At 41.6% G+C, this 20825-nt stretch overlaps 2 protein-coding genes across 8 annotated transcripts in view; one reads left to right on the forward strand and one right to left on the reverse strand.

Annotated features, from left to right (window-relative positions):
• LOC117486736 (CAP-Gly domain-containing linker protein 4-like) overlaps nucleotides 1-14238 on the reverse strand; it is a 35340-nt gene extending 21102 nt beyond the window's left edge. For 4 of the 7 annotated variants that reach the window (XR_004556312.1, XR_004556311.1, XM_034135261.1 and 1 more), the window contains exons 1-6: nucleotides 14149-14238; nucleotides 9870-10001; nucleotides 6139-6278; nucleotides 5553-5646; nucleotides 3164-3325; nucleotides 1326-1444 (exon numbers count right to left, since the gene is read on the reverse strand). Coding sequence is in view for 5 of the 7 variants with exons in the window: in XM_034135261.1 (XP_033991152.1) it covers nucleotides 1326-1444; nucleotides 3164-3325; nucleotides 5553-5646; nucleotides 6139-6278; nucleotides 9870-9987 (633 nt within the window). In the remaining 2 variants the exon portion in view is untranslated. Of the gene's footprint in view, nucleotides 1-1325; nucleotides 1445-3163; nucleotides 3326-5552; nucleotides 5647-6138; nucleotides 6279-9869; nucleotides 10002-10988; nucleotides 11104-14012; nucleotides 14033-14148 lie in introns of those variants that run through there. The other 3 variants (XM_034135262.1, XM_034135263.1, XM_034135265.1) reach the window with 3 other exon arrangements.
• A 1404-nt stretch (nucleotides 14239-15642) lies between these two features.
• Nucleotides 15643-20199, forward strand: cunh2orf50 (chromosome unknown C2orf50 homolog). Its single transcript, XM_034135271.1, has 3 exons — nucleotides 15643-15939; nucleotides 17321-17360; nucleotides 19134-20199. The coding sequence occupies exons 1-3, from the start codon at nucleotides 15719-15721 to the stop codon at nucleotides 19329-19331; spliced, it is 459 nt and encodes a 152-aa protein (XP_033991162.1). The 5' UTR covers nucleotides 15643-15718; the 3' UTR covers nucleotides 19332-20199.
• The last annotated feature ends 626 nt before the right edge of the window (nucleotides 20200-20825 follow it).

The following is a 20825-nucleotide window of genomic DNA, read 5'->3' on the forward strand; positions in this document are numbered from 1 at the left end:
GCTACTTTCAAACTATAAAAAGGATTACTAGAGGGAAAAAAGGAATAACAATATTAGAACTTGTAAAAGAGATGCAACATTTCTCTGGGGCGAATTGGAAACAGAGACTTGACAAGCCCGAAAATAATCTCCCCTCAGTGGAATTTAAACAGTTGCTCAGCAGAGATAAGGAGCAAACATCCATTTCTCTAACCCAGAACATCTCGGAATAAAAAGGGTTAAAAAAAACACCAAGCTGTGTCAAATCAACTTTTGCTTACCAAGCTTGGCGTTCACACAAGAATATATAGAGACTCCGTAATCATCATGGGAATGATTGGATTATGGTGTGTAGTGCTTTGGTGACCTCCAGTGGGAAGATTAGAGCATAGAGTGAACGGGCACCTTTTGTGCTAAGAAACAGCTTGTATTCATATTAAAAAAGTGGTTAATATGAAAGGATAAACGCACAGTGACACGAGACAATTATAGTATAGGCAGAAATGTTCAATAGAGTTGATGAGCTATGAGAGACTTTATAGCCTTGATGCCACATTGCCATCTGCTGGGAATCTGCTGTGCATCCTTCAATTAAAAAGGTAACAGTATATCAGGGCTGTTCTTAGCAAGCCCCTCAACAAGGCTTTAAATGATTTCAATTGAGAGGCTGAAGGCAGAAAGACTGAGCACAGAGAGACGTTTTCAAAAAACGTCTGGGAAGTGTGTACTGCAAACAAATGCCTTTTTGGTGTTATCTGCCAGCGGAGTCAGAAAGAGCCAAGCAAAAAGAATGACTGCTTATCTGAAATGGAATAAAAGTAAGGCCCAACAGTTTAACTAAAATATTGCAATCTGTTATATCTTTTGACAGAGATTAAGGACTTATTTTGCAAAGGTGTTTCCATCAAATTGATGCAATTCTTTAAAAGGAGCAAGGATTCAATAACAGGGAAGGTTTTGAAAAGGTGATGTTGGGGGAGCTGTGGGAGTTTCTATTTCCAAGGAAGTACCAATGACATCTGAGATCAAAAACTGTTTGTTGAGAATGAATGAAAAGTTCAATAACATGGTCCTTTCTTTTGTGGTTTTGTTGTATTAGACAGCATTACATCAGGTGATTTAATTAGGGACAAATGTATTTATTTACTGTAAGAGGTCCTATTCTGCTCATTTTGAGGTTCATATATGCATGTAGTGTCTCTACTGTGACATGTTTCCATGCTTTAATGTTCAGAAAGCTCTTTATTTGTCTCATACTGCCTGTGCTCTGTTGTTGTTTCTACGTTTCTGATATCTATGGGGATTTTGTCAAACAGGTGTAAATGTCAAATGTGTTGTGTACTTACTCTGAAAGCAGGGTTGGCTCCCAGCTCCAGGAGACATTTGAGAGCCGACGTGCACAGGTTGGACGCAGCGATGTGCAGTGCGGTGCCAAAGTCGAAGTCACTACAGGTGGCATCTACCTCTGCAAAAAAGGAAAGACAATCAAGAGCATTTATTTACACGTTATGATGAACCATTCTTGAATATCAAATGTCTGCTCCATTCACATCCACTACACCTCACTTTGTGTTTGAACAGATAACTGAGAATAGGCATAGGTGAATCCAGAGAACTCAAACAGCAAACGTGCTAACCCTAACCCGTGGAACAGGCCCCAGATCCATTGTTGAGTCCCTGCCGCAGTACAGCATCTGGCAGCCGTTCAGGGCCAAAGGTGCTCCATAACTGGAGTGAACGGGCCTTTTGTATTCTGGTCTCTCTGGGTGTGTATACATGCTGTGACCCCTCAGTGTAATGTTTCTCTATTATAATATTTAACTACAATACTCATTCACAACGTAATCAGTTCCTATTCAGTAACCACTAGCAACACTATATTTATGACACAGCTCTCGTAAATCAAAAGGGTGCACTTTGGCACTACTGCTTTCAAAGCTGCACAAAAGGAAAAATTCTGATTAAATATATACTAATTATTCATGACAATATTATTTTGTCACTTCGGTATAATACAGGACTGTTTTTAGACAGTGTCCTTGTCCGCACACTACATGTAAATACAAACACAGAACAGCTCGACCAGCTGTGTGTCCAGAGGTGCTTATCATCATGTGCCATATCGCAGCCACAGTAATGCTTACAGGCTCACTGAGACTCACCTAGCCTGGATATGAGACAGCATTAGATCTTCTTTTTTTTATGTAAACTACGTCAAATAAATATATAAACTGGATTGACCACCACAGTACGCAAAATGTAATATATAACAAAAGTACCTGAGCAATCCACCAGAACATTTTATATATATATGGATATTGGCTACTGAAAAATAACATAACTTTAAGCATTGGGTCTGTGCGTCCACAAACTGAAACAGATGTGTATGCTGTGCCGTTATTTCTTTCATACTGTAATGACAGAAAAAGCATCCACACGCTCTTCTCTTTGCTATATTCATTTACTGAAGCAGGCTTTCGGTCAGGACCTTCTTTAAGACAGACTGCAGCGCACAACGCTTTTCACATTATTCTTTTTACCATCTGAGCTCCAGCAAGGTAAACAAAGGTTCATCTGCTGAATAGTGTGTTTTATAAATTGGCCTCCATACTGTGAAATGAGTGCAAGTTAAAATAAATGTAATCAATGTATAGTAAACTCCTGCTGCCACTGTCCCGGTCTATCCACACTGCTTTATCACATTTAGAAAGACCTAACCATTTAATGCAACAGCAGCAGAAATAGATCCACCATAGAATACATGACACCTTTCCAACTAAAACTGAAAGTGCAAAGGTTAATACATTTAGGCTGCCTAGGTTATTTTGGATTGTATTAAATGTAGGTACAGTTAGGCCGTCTGATAGCTCAGTGGTTAGAGCTGGCGGCCGATTTGCTGTAACCACTGCCTAGTAAGCCGGTTCGATCCCGAGCCGACCGAACATTCAGGCAATATCCTCCCCTCCGTCTCCCCCTTTCAATTCTAAGATCTCTAATGAAAAAGGCCCTCTTTGGCCCAAGTACAGTGGATCACCTAATAAACTGGCAACACTGTATGTTTGCCACAGTAAAGTGATGAGGCCTAATTGACACTTTAGTTGGTTATGTAAATAGAAATGCTTTCCCTGTACCGACTGCTGCGTTGACCTCCACCCTCTCTCCATGGCTGCAGCTCTGCTCTTACCTCCAGGCTGGGAGGCCTGCAGCACCACCCAGATCAGCTGGGGGACGTCAAAGTAGGCAGCGTAGTGCAGAGCCCTCATGTTAGTCCAGCGCGAGCGAAGGTTAGGGTCAGCACCCAAGGAAAGAAGCTGGCGTGCAAACCCAGCCGCTGTCTCTGCATCACCTGAGGAACACAGGAGGAGTACAGGTACTGTACGGCCTGGTAGAGACCTGACACTAGAATCCACTCCGTTTGCGGTCTATGAGTGGAACTCAAGAGCAGTTGATGATTGTTCTGAAAGTTTGCGTACATTTCAGTTGTTACTCTCAAATAAATCATACATTGTTACAGATATGTGGAATGACTCATTAAAGAGCCAGCCAGACAAAGACTGTGTGCTTTTTAATTAGTAAACAACGTGTCTGTAATAATGTATGATTTATGTGAGAGTAACTGAAATTAAAGCCCATCACACCAATAACAATTCATTCTTTTTAGTACAATTTGTATTTTGGACACACACACAAAAATAACGTACGTTTTTATTACCATATAGAGAAGGGAAGTGAGATCTGATCACAAGTGGAGATCCATACCAGGTAAAGAAAATGACGTACGTTCACTCGTTACTGCTGTTAATGCCAATAACTGGGCCCATGGAACTCTAGAGACTGTGGGTATGTTTTAAACTGCATACTTTTGATTTGTACTTTTAGTAGATACTGCAGCTGCCCTGCAGAGTATGTCCTGTTTACAGAAGACATGCAGTCTGGACATACTCGTTTGTCCTAACATGGCACCTTAAACATCTTACATATATCTTCCAAGCAAAGTTTTGGGCCAGAATAGCCAGAAAAGCATGTTGGCTTGCATACTGCGAAATGTGACTGGATGCAGTAGGATTTCATGGCACTTTCCGCATACTGTATTTGGCATTCCATGTATCGGCACCAGAGGTCGCGTTAACCGAATATTTTCCGTCTATGATGGATTATTTTGAACAATGACGGAAAAATCTGAAAGCAGTCCGTCATTTTGACGGATGAGAACAAACTCAGAACAGCGCCAAAGCTTCCCCGCAACGAGGCTCCGGTGTTATGCATGCCCGCCAAAAAGGAAATGATATTGTTTCCAAACCTAACTTTGCCGTACAAATCATTGAAATGTCCCCCCCATTGACAGTTAACGAGCGTGCTCTTCCCCCGCCCCCCGTCAGAGTTGTGTACAGACCGACGGGTAATAATGGATTTTGACGGACATTTTTAGATCCTATCCGTCAAAATGACGGGCAGCGAAAAACTCTAGCGCAACCTCTAATCGGCACATACTAAATAGTTTTGTTGTGAACCTTGAGTTAGGGATACAAGATTGTGTTGTTTATACACTTTAACAGCCCAGCTGAGAGTGTCAGTACCAGAGTTGGGTGTAACGCGTTACTGTAATAATATTACTTTTGTCGGTAACGGAGTAGTGTAACGCGTTACTTTTATAATTCAGTAATCACACTACAGTTACTAACATTGCCCCGACACGCGTTACTTCGTTACTTTTATAAAATCAGTCATAATCACACTGACAGACAAGAGGGGTTTCCGCCGCAGGTTTATATGTACGTAATCTGCGCGACTTGCGCGTCCACATCTCCACGTGCAGTGCTGCATAAACATGGCAGAGTCAGCGATAACTTTCGAGGGGTATGCCCATTATTTTGAGTTCGTCCGAAGAATAGACAGGAATGTGACGGTGAGGTGCAAACTGTGTCCAGGCCAGAAGCTGTTATCCACTGCTGTAAACACCACGTCAAACCTCAACAAACACCTGCAAAGAACACATGCTAAGGTGAAGCTAATAGCTAAGGACCCCCGAACCCAGAGTGAGGATGTTGTGAGTGCGCCGCCGCCGACTCCGAAGCAGCACAAATTAGAATTTGGAGGACCGGTAACCAAAGCAGAGATGGACAGGCTTGTAGCATCCTTCATAGTAGAGGTAATGTTGCCCATTTGCACAGTGGAATCACCATCGCATCTTTCAGAGATATACTGCGCAAAATACAGATAGCAGGAGACAGAGGACAGCCATGGTCAGAGCTATCTGGATCAGTCTTATGCGACAATGGAAACTGAACTAAAGAGAACATTTGAAACTTTAGCAGTCTGCGTGATCTGCCTGTAGGGAGGGGCGGGCCGGCCCTGCGAGTAAAGTAACGAGTAAAGTAACGAGTAAAGTAACGAGTAAAGTAACGAGTAAAGTAACGAGTAAAGTAACGAGTAAAGTAACGAGTAAAGTAACGAGTTACTTTATGTAGAGAGTAACGAAGTAGTGTAATATATTACTTTTTTTTTAAAGTAATATGTAATATATAATATATTACTTTCTTTTAGTAACGACCCCATCTCTGGTCAGTACTAACCGATGCCCTGGGCCCCGGCCTTGCAGCAGTAGTGCAGGAGGCTCATATCCGTCAGACCGTCTCGATCATTCACACCGCAGCCTCTCTTTAGGATCTGTGCAAAGACAAGAAGTGCAGTGTGTCAGTGGGACTGCTAGTGTGCACAAGTATTACATAATAGTCTATGAAATTAAACTCCAGGACACTGATCTGATGAATGACAAGCAAGCTGTTTCTCTTTTAACTCTGCTCATCCTTAAATGTGGACGAGAATTGTTGGGCTGACATGGAAACGAGGCATGTATTTCTCAAGGGTAGCAGTTATTAAGTGAGACAGGGAGGAAATTATCTTCAGTTTTACCCTTGAGACAACTGCTTCCCTGCCCAATTTACTGCATTGCAGCTATTTTGTGTAACTCTGCGTGGAGGTGCTTCAGGGGGTTGGTTGGCAAAAGTTCATTTTGTTTTGAAGTATTCTGGTGCTTTCAGTTATCAAATGTTGTATTTAGCATTGCTTTTGATTGACATGTGACTGATTCAATGAGTAGTTATGAGTAGTAGTTTGTATAGAAGCACATAGACAGTGAAAAATGCTGGATGGCGTCACCTCATTGCCGATGAGGTCAATGTTCTTCTGGACCTGGGGCACCCACTGCCTGAGGACAGCGAACAGCTCTGGTATGGTGGTGCTGGGATCCAGGAGAACCTCTCTGCACTGCGGCTCACTCGGGTCAAAGAAGGAGAACTCTGCAGGTGGTGAGATAACAGAAAACAACAGATTAACTCAAATGTAATTCAAGTGAACTTTGGACCTGGGAATCTAAAGCTTTTTGATCCTTTCTCACCTGTGTGTGCATGTGAACAGAGCCTTGTGAGACTCTGCAGCACAGACATACATTAACTTTCTGCAGCACACCATTCAATCGATTCAATCAAATTAGTAATCTTGGGAAATGCCCTTGCTGTGCTGCAGAGAATGCAATCAGATGTGACAGCGGATGGCCTGCCGTGAAGCAAATGAAGCATTACCGAGCACGACGGAAGATGAAAACAAATGGGCTTGGCCTTTCACAGTGAATGCCAAAGCTTATCATGTAACCTGGTTCAAACCTTCTGCCTTTGCTTTACCGACTGCATTCAATTTAAGACTACATTATCATTTGTGATATTCTGGTCTACATTACATTTATGTTGGCACATTTAAACGGATATCCCCTTTACCTGTTTTGGATTATATAAATCATATGTGAAGCTGTATGCTCTCTGTCAAGCCCACTGAGCAGCATGAGAATACAACAAGTGAAACTGAGAATAGCAAACGTATTTACTATTTGAAAATGTAATAGTTTACAGAATCAATCTGTAAGAAATGTGTCATTGCTTTGTGTTTAACTTTCACAATATAAAGAATGATCAGCCAGAAATGAATCCCCGTCACCCTTCACTGGAGTCAGTGGCCAGCATAGTTATTGAGTGCAGTCTCAGGACTTAATTAGGTGCTGTCTGCAGGGGAATTACCATCATCATCATCATTGATTATTTCTACTTAAATGTTGATTAGTCCCACCTAGTGGGGCATTGATGAAGATCAACAATTGTGACTCATTGATAGTTTTTAATATGTCATCAGCTGATCATTTTCTTTATCTGCATGATTATAATACACAGTGAAATGTTTTCCAATTGGCAGTCATCGAGGTGTTCATTGCAGTGAGGGTTTGAACCTAAACTCCACTCAAAAGGAAGGCAAACAGGGAAAGTGTTTGTTTAGAAATGCAATTATGAAAATGATTACATCTATCTTTTCTAATTCAAACTTGACTTTAGGACTTTACCACACTTCGGAGTTATTGGAATCGTTATCATGAGTTGTATGTATGTATTGACTTTTTGGACTACTGTTTTTTATTTGATTGATTTATTTTGTATTTGACGATATATGTTGCATTGTTGGAGGAGCTCAGAGGCCTGTTTCCTACGAAGCCGGATTTTCGCTTAGCCGGCTGACTTTAGGGAAAACTCGGGCTTTCCGGTCCTACGACGCTGGTTCTCTTTTTAGCGGGCTAGATCTCCATGGTAACTTATGCTGAGCGGCTAACCTCCTCGGGAGGAGGTTAGGTTGCAGGCTAAGGCCTAGGCTCCACGGGAACGAAAACGGGTTGAATCCACATATTTCTCATGCGTATAGCCCTTTAAGCTAGACGACGCCGTAACGGAAACGTAGAAACGGACCCTGCAAACGACAACGGGTCCAAAGGTGGATAGATCTGGGAACGGAGCGCTCTGGGGGGTCCAACGGGGCCGTGTGGTCGCCTATACGGTCATCCGTTTCTGATAATGACGACGCAATAGCCCCGCCTCTCCCCGCCTCTGCTGCTCACCCCCGCAAAAGTACACTGCACACTGAATTCAGATTATTTATCTTTATCTCGATATGGACATAAACGCGAGTGAAGTCTAATCTGACAGGACGGAGACACGCAGCTCCTCCCGCTGTGATGCAGCGGGAGCAAAACACACACTTCAAGTCAGATCATCACCCTTAGCTATTTTAATTACCTCTCAAACTACCTAAACTAGTTATAAATATGTTTATTTTTACTGTCGAGTCATCATTACTGGATCAGCTGCTGCATGAGACAGACACTGACGCTGTCAGAAGAGAGGAAAAAGAGACAGGCTCCGTGTATTTGATGATTATATATCATTATATCGTCGTTATTCATTTGTTTTAAAGCTCAATAAATAACAATGAAGACCTTTGACCGGCACTTTTATAATTTTGTCCGGAAGATTTAAACTTTAACACACGTTGACCGGCGAAAGACTCTGCCCGGTTCCGTCGGCCCCCACCGCGGAGAATAAACAGAAGTGCAGCCATGACAACCATTCTTCTTCGCTGCTTTTGTGGAGGAAGTTACAGCGCCACGTACAGGCTCGGCATATGTACTGCAGCTTTTCCAGCGGTTGGATGTAAACGGAGTCGTCTCGTGTAGCAAGACACAATCCGGTGTATATTGCGTGTGGGCGGAAGCTTTTTTGCGGTTGCGTTTGCGTTACTCCGATGTGTTTTGCCGTATGCGTTCCCGTGGAGCCGGGGCCTAAGAGATCAACTCAGTGAAAGCACCACCTGCTGACCAATCAGAGCTCCGTGTGCGGAGTTTAAAGCTATCAAGTCATATTACAGGATAGAGGAAATACAGAAAAACTGCCGTTGCAGGAAAGACGGCCGGCAAAAATCAACTGACTGTGTGAACGTGAAAATTAATAGAATATCCCCTCCCATCTTCAGAGCAATCTGACTATTATAACATTAGCGTTAAGAAAGCTTACTTAAATATCTGCCACAACATAAGTAACCGTATCAGAGTAACATTAAGTACAGTCCGCGGCACTGTGAGTGCAGACGGCGATGTGTCCCATTATCATTCATATCATATCACATCATAATGTATCATATATTTCCTTATCTGAGTCAGCTTCTTGAGCTGTATCTGGCCGTGCAACACTCACAGTGTCACATACTGTATGCAGAAGTATTATTTTAAGCAACACATTAAGTTGACGAAACACTCGAGTCAAATGTAATTAAAGTCAGATCCACTCGTGTCTTATACGGGGCAGTGATTTCATAAACCTGTTAATGTACGCATTCAAACGCTTTTTCTTTTACCAGCAGTATTCACCTTGCAGGTGCAGCTATGTGGCTTTTATCCTGGATAAAGTGTTTAAGTCATGGATGTTTAAAGTTTAACTTCTTCATATTTGACTAATATTAAAGTTCACTTTTCATTCAGGAAGTATGACGCGCTACGCTGTCAGTACGCTTGTCCATGTTTGAGATTGGTCGAATGCTCCAAATGCCACCCCTTTCATGTGAACGCGCACCTAACTAGATAGGACACGACTGGCTTGAGCGATCCACTTGATAACCAGCGTCGTAGTACAGTTTGGCGAGAGCGCGTATGTTTTGGATTGGGCCAACCGGCTAACTCAAACATATCCAGGTTAGGAAAATCCGGCTTCGTAGTACAGGCCTCAGGTCAGAAGAATTTCATTTCCATTTCTACACTGTAGCTTTGAGCATATGACAATAAAACCTTTAGGAAGAAAAACAATCCTACGCAGCTATCCAACTCTACAAATAGTCATAATATTAGTGTAGTCTAATATTTATTTGCAACCATGTAGGAATAACAATTTGTACACAAAATGAATAGACATGCAGAGATAAAAGCTTTAATGTGCATTTAGAATTTGAATTTCAATGTTATGAATGAAACTGTGAACGGTCTGTTGCAGCCCTAACTGAATGTGTGCATGTGTGTGGATGCTCACCGCAGTCACTGGGCATGGGTGCAGAGGCCACCTGATGGATAATGGGCCGCTGATGGGAGGAGGCCCAGTCCCGCAGAGCGTCTCCCTCAACAGGCTCTGAAACATCCTCCTTTGTCATCTCCCCCTCAGGGCCTGGGGCAAGAACACAATTAGGAGACTTATTCTGAGGACTCCAGGAGCTCTCACTTTACCGCAGCAGTGAGACCTGGTTTTAAGAGACATGACTTCATTGAAGACTTTAGTTGATCTGCCACCATCTCACTAAAACCGTCAGATTTTAAATGTTCCCTTTTTTAATTAATCAGAAAATTGGGACTGATTAAATCTCAAGAGGAATATGCTAGTCAGACAAAAACACCCAGGCAGTAAAATAGCACAGCACTATTAGGCTTAATATTGTTATTTAGTGTGACAGTCTTTTCATCTTCCTGAAGTATATTGCAGAATATAAATACATTTAAAAATAACTATAACCCACGCTACTGGAAAAGTAGTACTGCCAATGATATTGTAATATGAGCAATATGTGTGTTCTTTACACAACGGAGAGGGACAAGGTCAAATGTGATCATGTGTGGTATGGTAAATGCATGAGGCTTTAAAAGAATTATAAACACAGAAAGTCTGAATCTTAAAAAAAAAAGTATACTGACAAAAGTGATTGATGATATAGTGAGGATTGTTGTTTGCCTAAAGACAAAATAAATATATAGTCAAATGAAGATATGCTTATGTACTAGCCTAATCTTAGAAACACTTACACTGTAAAGGGCTGGGGAAAGGATAGAAAACGTATGGAGGTTGAACTACAGCACGCATGAACACACAAGCACACACCTAAGCCTGGCAAGGAAACACTGAGCCTCAAAGCTTCTAAACCAACCAACACTCACAGCCATCTTCTCCTTTATCCTCTTTTTGGTTGATCTCCATGAGAGCTTTCCAGTGCAGCCAAACTCAAATCAAGAGACACAGACTGGATCCACTAGAACATCTAACCAAGCTGCTTCTCAAAATACCAGTCCTCTCCTCCACCTCCAATAACACTCCCACCCTCTGAATGTGCCCTGTTGTTCCCCTCACTCCCAGGTCCAGGGGCTATTAGCAGCTAGTTCTCACTTCTGACTCTCCCCGTCTGGAATGTCCCTCTCACTTTCCAGTCGTGTGCTCTGCTGACCGCACCACCACTTCATCTGATTAGTCAACCGTAAGACCCACGATGCAGAGAATGTGTCTGTGGGGTGACAGGGCAAACAAACACAGCATGAAAGAGCAGCAAAGTGGTGCTCGTGATTAGGGTGGATGTCCTTCACCGTAAAGGCCAGTGTCCCATCCCTCTTGACAGCAAGCGTTCATCATGTGAAAGCACCCATTGGCCCAACTCACTGAATCTGTGTCAGCTCCAAAGGAGAGGTGTAGCTGAAGCTCACTGTGACCTTTCAAAAAGTAATTTATTTTAATTTTGTAAAAGACAAATCTGTTGGTGAAATGTCTACACAAGTTCATTATTATATCATGAAAAATGAATTCAAACCTAGTTATCATTATATCCTAATACATTATTTATTTTAGCCATATGGGAAATATTTTAGAATAAATGATTTGTATGCAGTTAAATCCCATTGTGAAAATGAGAAATCACTCAGCTTTAATGTGTAATGGAATACAAAGGTAAGGATTCCCTTGTGGACTATACCATTTATTTTCCAAGTACAATTGCTTTGTGAGGACTGGCTTTAGCAATAAGAGATATAGATCATAACAGCAGAACATCTCATGAATGCCAAATAAACCAATACAGACTGTGTCTCATGACTTTAAACTAAATGCTGGGCCAATCCAGTGGTCCTTTGGGTCTTGCACGTGGCAGTGAAAAGTTTATAAGTAAGAAAATAAAAGCCCATCCTTGAACCGACAGCTTCAAGCGTAAAGGATTTATTGAACACCTCATGCAGAAGCACATGCACTGACTAGGTGTTTTCCATTTCACCTTATTAAATAAAGGACTGTAGACAGGGTATATGCAGGAATCCTGAAGTCAAATTGAAGACCTTTTTTTAAGACCCTTTCCATACATTTTAAGACCTCATCGCCACTTTGAGTTGTAACCGGTTACATTGGCGACACACTTTACCTCACATTTACTATATACAGTATTGATTGTCCTTCCTCCTTATCTTCCAACCATTTGGACGCAAACTTGCATTTCCCCATAACGATGTTTAACAACCGGCATAAACGGACCTTCGCGCGCTATCAAGCAGTGAGCGTGCGATGTCCTGTTCAGATGACGTCAAATCCAACGGGATGCCATAAATAAACTACACAGAATCACACTACACACCTACGCAATGATTACATTCAGGCAGACTGTAGAATACAACCTCTTTGGACAATTTATATACTTATTGAAAACAAGCTACAAAATGTAATACCTTGGAAAATGCCGTTTAATACTTTTGAATAGCCTTCATTTTCGCTAAATTGATTTATCAACTTTTAATACTTTTTAAGACCCCGCGGACACCCTGGTAGAAGGGTGTTGGAAGAGTAGTACTAGGCTAATTTTCTGAAATGCGGTCTCCATATCTCTAAACCACATAGTTTATGCTTTTGCCTGAAACACCTCCATCTCATTTGTTTACTTCAATAACATTGTGACATCACTATGTAACACTCAAGCTTCTATTGTCTAGCGCTCCAACACATTGAACATGATAGGCGGGTGGGACATCTCTAAGCGGTCGACCAGTCACAACAGAGCCAGCCAGCTAACCAATAAGATCAGACTGGGCTCTGGTTTCAGACAGAGGGTGAAAAGAGGTGCTATTTTGACTCATTTATTCAGCACCAACTTATAGATTTTTTGTGATGCGTCTCTGAGGTCACTAACTGTCTAGAAATTAGGACATTGCAGTGTGAATTGGAACAATGGCCCACTTTACCCATAAGCCTCTCTTTGTTTGTCTGACCCATGATATCACCCTGTTCCCATCCTTGCAGCTAACAAAGCAACCGTACTACTGTCACATATTTGACTGATAGTTTAGAGCAATGTGGCACCCATCGCTATTTGACTGCTTAACCATCCAACTGTGTGAGTGTGTGTAAATCATTTAAATGCCACGTTAAACCAGCAATCATTACAACAACGTTTTTGGAAGAATTTGGCTAGTGAACCAGCATTCTCTCAGAATAATAGTTTAAAAAAAAACGATGTGGCTACTTAGGTCAAATACATGAGAAATTGTGATTTTGTTTTTGTTTGGAGAGGATAACGTTTGTAAAATAAGCCTTTTTTAAAGCAGACATTGGACTTGTCACTGAGCCAGCATGCACAATAACAGAACCCTGGAACCAGCTCTCTAAAATGGAATGCATTCAGTTTCTATGTCATCAGTTACACCTGTGAAACTACCTGGTATGACGTTGAATAATGTCTATTGAATATCATAACCACAGAGCCCCTAGACACAAATGGACTATCAACACAGGTGTTTCCACTTGGCCTAATGAAGCCCCCCTGCCATTTGAACTTGTACTTAGTGACATCCTACAGTTCACAGCATAGCTCCAGCCTCCAGCCCACCTGAGGGGCGGTCTAATCAAACACAATATTGAAAACACCTGTGTGCATCCCACTAATGCACTGCCAACAACACTCTTATTAGCTAATAGTTACACAAATAGAATCTTAAAGTATATTAGGTTCATCTAACTGCTTATTAAAACCTTTAACCAGGGTGTTTTAGGTATCCACCTATGATACAGCGTATGATACAGGTAGCCATACTAAATTATTAGTTAAGCTAACTTACTTACTAAGCAGTGACTACTTGCTGGTCTCACAAGTGAGCAGCACCTGAAGCTTACCAAATGTCCCAACACTTATTTAGCCTATTTCCCCTCAAGTTTGGCTTTTAATACATTTGATTTATCCTGTCATTAGCTGAGAGGAAGGTGTTAGCTGGCTAGCATATGTTCAACACCCTGCTCGTACTTGGACAGCTACACTTTCGTGGTATTTGTTTTAGTGCATGTGAGCTACATATTAGCACTTAGCGGCTACGTCTTTAATGCTCGTGCGTTGTGGAACAAGTTGCCCATTGAGATAAAGTGATATTCTGTCTCCTGTCCACTCACGTTAGCTGCGCAGAGGTAATGCTGTCTAGCATCAATACTGTGTCAGGCATTCTACCAGCTTAAAATGCCCTTTACTACTAGAAATAGAAACAAATGTGACGTTAAGCGTACTGATAACAAAAGAGATTAACATTACCTTGACCTTGCTGCTCGTTTCAATTCGCTCATGGGAAAAATCATCAGAAAGTGAGTACCGGAATTCATTTCCGTCAAATGCCCAGTGTGTCCTGCAAAGCTGAGGCACATCCTGTTGTTGCATTCAGGTTTCAAAATAAAAGCGTATAGCGTGATTTCCGGTCTTCAAAATATGTGTAATAACCTTTATATATACAGTCTATGGTAATAACAGATATAATAGATATAAAATAACATTACTCTCTTTATAAATCTCAGGAATAAATTATATGATAAACAAATGACGAAGAGCATGGTATAACTCTTTTTTTTTTAACATCCTGACATATGTAGGCCTTTGTGTGACAATAAAAAAGGAAACGTTTTATTTATTTTTAAACAAGTACATTTCTCATTTTAATTTGAGAATTCACAATTGCTTCTCTAGGAATGCATGTTTCACTGGATCTGATCAGAACACTCACTTTAATGATACATTGATTTCCTTGTTTGACGATGACAATGACACTTGCAAGTAAAGTGGAACAGAAGTGTACATTAGGTTACTTTTTTAAGTAAACATCCAGCCTTATCCTTGGGGATAAATCCACACACATAATCTATATTCCTATCCAGCAGATGGTCATATCACAGGGACAGAAGTTTGTGGTGCACAGAACATTTACCTTTGACTGCTTATTTAACTAGTTTACTCAGTGGGTTCCCCCATACCTGAAGGCCTTCACTGCATGAAGCTGCCTCTGAATAAGATCTTCCCCTTTGCTGGAAACTGATGCTTATTTTCGGGATATTTTGGGGCTAGGGGATATTTACCCTAACCCCATACTTTTTGATGATCCTCAACACACAATAAGGCCAACATCAATATCTTTTTGATCCCAATTATTTTCATGAATTGACAATGTGACACAAGATACATTAAAAAAGTAACTGTTTATTCAAAAATACACAAACTATCAGCCATCAAAATGTAATGAACATAGAAGGACTACAAAACAAACAGTTTAAATAATAAAAAAAAAAAAAAAAAAATAAGAATGATTTGTTAACAAACCAAACACCTTTGAGCGCATGTTATTTACTGATATGGATTCGTTTTGGGTTAAAAATGTAGGCAACTCACAAAAACAAAAAATGTAAAAACACTTAATAATAGGGTGTATTTAAGAAAAGAAGCTTTTATGAATTAAAAATATCCCTAATAAGATAAGAAGGTTCAAATCTGTTTTTATCACAATGAAAATGAGGGATGGGTACTTTAAATATTAATTGCATGTGTTGTTTTGCACAATATAATATAATCCCAAAGCCTTTCCAAATGTTAACACATAATGCATGGGCAACCCAAAAACGGTGCAGATTCTCACCTGCTGTAATTACCTGTAGTTAGGCAGCCTGCAATAGCCTTGTTTATGGTGGCCTGTAAACATCTTATTGTGAAAGTATTGTCACTTGCCCTCAGCTGGCGCCAGAACACGGTTTCCATGGAAACGTAAACAAATCGGCTGGCAGTGATTTCTTTTCACACTCACTGAGCACAAACCAACACTTTAATCTAGCTTCCAGGCGAGATGGACATGAACAATGTGAGGCGCGTCTCCTCTGCGGGATACCGGTTACCGGAGCGAGCCAGGCCGAAAACCACCGAGCCTCCAGCGGACCGGGACCGGGGCCGCCTCGGGACAGGAGCCGCGGGGCCCGGGGAGAGGAACCCAGAGAGGAGAGACCCCGTGAAGCAGGACCAGGTGTGGAAGGAGCTGGTGTGGGGGGAGAGGAGAGGAGTGCGGGAATGGTGAGTGGGGAAATATTAGGGGCAAAATAAGTCCGGGGGGGAGGCTCACTTTTTTAGTCTGATGTTGATTGGACTACAAAAGGCTGGTTTAGCTGGTAGGACTGGTGAGACTGGTTTAGCTTCAGTGTCAGTATGGCTGACTGGTCAGCAAAAGCCAAGCCAAGATCATAATGAAGCTCAACAGCAGGTTGAGGAAATAGATGAATGAATGATAAGCTACTGAGTATTGAGAACATTACATGTTGTTAGACGCTTTATCCAAAGCGACTTACATACTCAATACTGTGGGCAATCCCCACAGGAGCAATTTGGGGTGAAGTGTCTTGCCCAGGGACACAACGACATGCTGACTGCAGTTTTGCACCTGTGACCCCCTGATCCGAACACCTATGGACAACCCACTACACCACACGCCTCCCTGACTTGTGTTATATCATATAACTTATATGTGACAGTTACCAACGACAAATATACGATTTGTCACTCAAAGGTTCACTATTACATTCAAATGTAGAGGTTAAACATTGTTCAGTATTGTTATAAGCAGGGGTGCACACAACTTTCTCAGTGTGGTACTCAGATGAGTACCTGGAGTCAGTGCTTGGTACTCCAACTTCTGCCGATTGTCAAGGGGGGGGGGAGGGGTGGAGTACAGCGCTTCGCGATTGTCAACGGGGGGGGGGGGGGAAGTACAGAGCTTCGTGACCGCGGAGCGTGTGAACGTTGTGATCAGCTGTTTTAGCGCAGGGCTGCTGTACAGACCGACGTTAACAGCAGCCCTGTCTGTGCACACGGAGACCGACTCTGTCGTCCGGTGATCTAACCGCCTTCTGGAAAAGCTTCACAAGTACGTCGGTACGCAAATGCGCTTTGTGACACAAGTGACGGGACGCATTTCAGATTGTTGCCGCGCATGCGTACCTGCGTACCAGTTATGTGCACCCCTGGTTATAAGCAATGTTCTATGTCTATCCAAAACACTAATCAGAAGGGGCGGTGACAAAACAAATGCACAACAATGTATGGCTCTGGAGATAAGATAAGATAGTACTTTATTGATCCCAATTTGGGAAATGTTTGTGTTGCAGCAGCATAAAAAGACATGGCATTGTACAATACAAATGTAAAGACAAGAAATAAACAAGAAAGTAGAAAATATACATGTTGAATTGACAAATTAACAATAACAAGATATAAAGCAAGGTATTATATACATAAGTATGTGACAGATGGACTATTAAATATTAAACTGAATATATAAATGTAAAATGTACAGTGTGATTTTATTCCAATAAATGATATTAAATAAATGATTATAAAATCCATTTAGTTATCATTTCATTAACACTATGGAGATGAACAAATGCATTGTTTTCCACAGGGAGAAGAACTGGAATTTCCTCAAGGACTATGATCAGATGGTAAGATTAAATATGTGTGTGAATTTCAATGTTGATGAGATTCCTGTGAAATAAATGCATCTAAACACCTTTTCAGGTGCTGAAACTCTGAATATATTCAAATGAATACGCAGTAATGTTTCCATGATGTTTGTGCATGGCAAACACGAGAAATATTGCTCATTTTTGTTGTTATCTAACAGCAATGGGCAATTCCATGGCAGTACTTTTCCCACTTTAGTTCCGAAATGTTGCGTTCACACCAAAAAAATCCGGAACTAAAATTAGTTCATGAGAACCTTTTGACCTCCTTTTCCGTCCCTGCTAGAGAGCAGGGACTTTCGTTTGAGATAAAAGGTTCCTATTTCTGATTGGCTGGGCGGATTGCAAACCACGCCCCGTAAAACTCCCAAAAAGTTTTGAAGCCGCCATTTTATTATCCTCGCATTAGCATTAGCATTAGCCCAGCGCACAAACGCAGAGAGACTAACTTATGGCAACACAAAAGAAAACATGGGAGCGGTGGAGATGAGGAGGTGTCGGCGTTCTGGCGATTTACTCCGAAGGCTTCAGTAGAAGCTGCTGGGAGTCCCAGCAGCTTCTACTGAAGCCAGTCCCCAACTCCGGGGACTTCGAGTGGCAGTATACACCACCGTGAAGTGGTTTGCGGCCTGCTAGTAAACCCAAAGCAGAAGAAGAAGAGACGTCAGCGGCTTCATTTGCCTAATCCTCCCTCAGGGACTAATTCCGGTGTGAACGCGATCTGTACTTAGTTCATCAGAACTAAAGAGTTCTGATGAACTAAGTTCTGATGAACCTTTGTGGGAAAAGTACTGCGGTGTGAAAGCGCCTATTTGTCAGGATTTTTTCCCTTTAATTATTTAAAATAGTGCATCAACCTGAATAAAAAATGAGGCGTGCATCTATAAACATGTCTTAATACTCAGTAAAATACAAATGTTTATGCAGTATTGAAAACCCTCCTATTTGATAACTTATTTCAGGATTCATGTCCCTGATACATTAGCCGCGTTCACACCACAGTACTTTTCCCATTTTAGTTCCGATATAGTTCTGAAATGTCGCGTTCACACCAAAAAGAGCCGGAACTAAAATTAGTTCATGAGAACCTTTTTTACCACCTTTTCAGTCCCTGCTAGAGAGCAGGTACTTTCGTGGGAGAAAAAGGTTCCTATTTCTGATTGGCTGGGCGGATTGCAAACCACGCCCCGTAAAACTCCCAAAAGGTTTTGTGAAGCCGCCATTTTATTATCATCGCATTAGCATTATTAGCATTAGCATTATCCCAGCGCACAAACGCAGAGAGACTAACTTATGGCAACACAAAAGAAAACATGGGAGCGGTGGAGATGAGGAGGTGTCGGCGTTCTGGCGATTTACTCGGAAGGCTTCAGTAGAAGCTGCTGGGAGTCCCAGCAGCTTCTACTGAAGCCAGTCCCCAACTCCGGGGACTTCCGGCCGGGGACTCCGGGTGGCAGTATACGCCGTGAAGTTGTTTGCGGCCTGCCAGTAAACCCAAAGCAGAAGAAGAAGAAGTGACGTCAGCGGCTTCATTTGCCTAATCCTTCCCCAGGAACTTATTCCGGTGTGAACGCGATCTGTACTTAGTTCATGAGAACTCTTTAGTTCTCATGAACTAAGTACAGATCGCGTTCACACCGGAATTTGTGGGAAAAGTACTGCGGTGTGAATGCGCCTATTTATATCCCTTACTTTGGAGCCATATCACAGCCGAATGCTGCCAACAACCATGTGATCTCTGTGTGTTTGCAGGGGCGGCTGAAGCCAGAGGAGCCCTTACCCAGCAACGTGCCCCTCTTCTCTGATCGCGTCCCCAACACCACCAACCAGATGTTTGGCAGCAGGCTGTCCACTCCTCTGGGCAGCAATCTGGTCCAACTGGACCGGCTGCTGCTCTGGTCTGGAAGCAACCACCGCCGCAAGCTGGACCCAGAGATGCTGCCCTGCTAGAGCTCTGAAGACCAGACTCCTGTCAGCAGGACCTGTGCCCATCAGAGCCAGACCGCACTGTCATGATGTAGGGCTAAGATGGGTTGACATGGTGTAGCACAAACCTTAGTAAGATACAGACTTTGAAGTATCAGGTGGAAGCTAGGACTAGTGAGATGATTTTGCCGTCCTACATCTGCTAATTTACCAGTTATATCATCCAATGATCATACAGAAGTATATTCATTTATTCATCGGTTTAGCAAAATGTTCCATAAGACAGAGGATAGAAGTTTATGTTGAAGGCCTTTGCTCAGCGGTGAGGTGAAAAGGGATATTTGATTCATGTCATTGGAGCTTGATCGGGTGTTTGATCCGACACTTGATAATTGAACCAGACACCTGATCAAATTTGGATGAGTAAAGGGTTGTATCACCACCTCATTACCTCCTTCTCTGTGCACTCAAACAGTGCTGCAGTGACAAAAAAAGAATATGGAAAAACAAATTCTAGCCAAGAGTTTAGAAACCTAAAATGGGAGTATTTTTTGCAGATGCTATAAGCCCATAATATATTTTGTTGTGCTTTTCTTTCATTTTCAATTTAAAATGCCTTAAAAAGCTGTTACATTGTAATATGTTTGCCAGGACCTTTAAGCCATTGTTCCATACTGGACGCATATTCATTTATTTTGTGTGCTTTTCATAAGGATATAGCTTTCACTGACTCTGCACCTTATGTGTTGTAGCTGCTTTAAAATGCCTTTATGTATATTGTTATAAATCACTGACCTTTATAGATTTGGAGAAAAATGTTGTTGAATTTGAAAAGCTTGTTTGATCTGGATTGGTTTCAATGTGTCATTGCAATAAAGCTTTTGCATGTTAATGTTTGGGTGTCCTGACATTTTGTTGTTGTAAATAGATCCTGTTAATCCATACAGCAGATTACAGAAGAGTTTACAGATAGTATTGAGTATTAGTGCTTACTTTGACTTACAGTAGTAGGACCTCATAGTGAAAGTTACCAACATGTTGCACTATGTGTAACTTTCACTATGAGGTTCTAAATGTGTTTTTGTCTCAAGTTGAAACACAGACTCATTCAACCTGAATACAGGAAGATGGAAACTTTGCATGTTCCGAAATGAAGACTTCAAATACTTTGGTCTAACGTGTCAGTACTTAACAGCCAATCAGATTTCAGTGGATGTATGCGGAAGTGAAACAAGGTGCCAGCTGACTGGAAACTTCACAGCATAATAAAGGAAATAAAACAAGTTTGCCTTCAAAATAAGAGCATAACTATCTTTTATAAGAACAGTGTGGGAAAAGATGGTCTTCAACTTTAAAACTTTAAAACTTTAAAGTCATTATTTATATTAGTGCAAAAAAAATAAAACACTAACGACAATGAAGATTGGAATAATAGTTATAGTATACCATGATATATCTTGCCATTACTTTGCTCTAAATGAGAGTAACAAATGTAATCTGGTAAATAATGCACATGCT

Source organism: Trematomus bernacchii, unplaced genomic scaffold (assembly GCF_902827165.1).
Source record: "Trematomus bernacchii unplaced genomic scaffold, fTreBer1.1, whole genome shotgun sequence".
In the NCBI taxonomy this organism is placed as follows: domain Eukaryota; kingdom Metazoa; phylum Chordata; class Actinopteri; order Perciformes; family Nototheniidae; genus Trematomus; species Trematomus bernacchii.

What these genes read in the sequence shown, in the direction of transcription:
- cunh2orf50 (XM_034135271.1), top strand. Translation starts at nt 15,719, where the DNA reads ATGGACATGAACAATGTGAGGCGCGTCTCCTCTGCGGGATACCGGTTA. An exon ending in AGGAGAGGAGTGCGGGAATG is followed by an intron (nt 15,940 to 17,320) that starts GTGAGTGGGGAA and finishes TGTTTTCCACAG; the next exon opens with GGAGAAGAACTGGAATTTCC. An exon ending in TCAAGGACTATGATCAGATG is followed by an intron (nt 17,361 to 19,133) that starts GTAAGATTAAAT and finishes GTGTGTTTGCAG; the next exon opens with GGGCGGCTGAAGCCAGAGGA.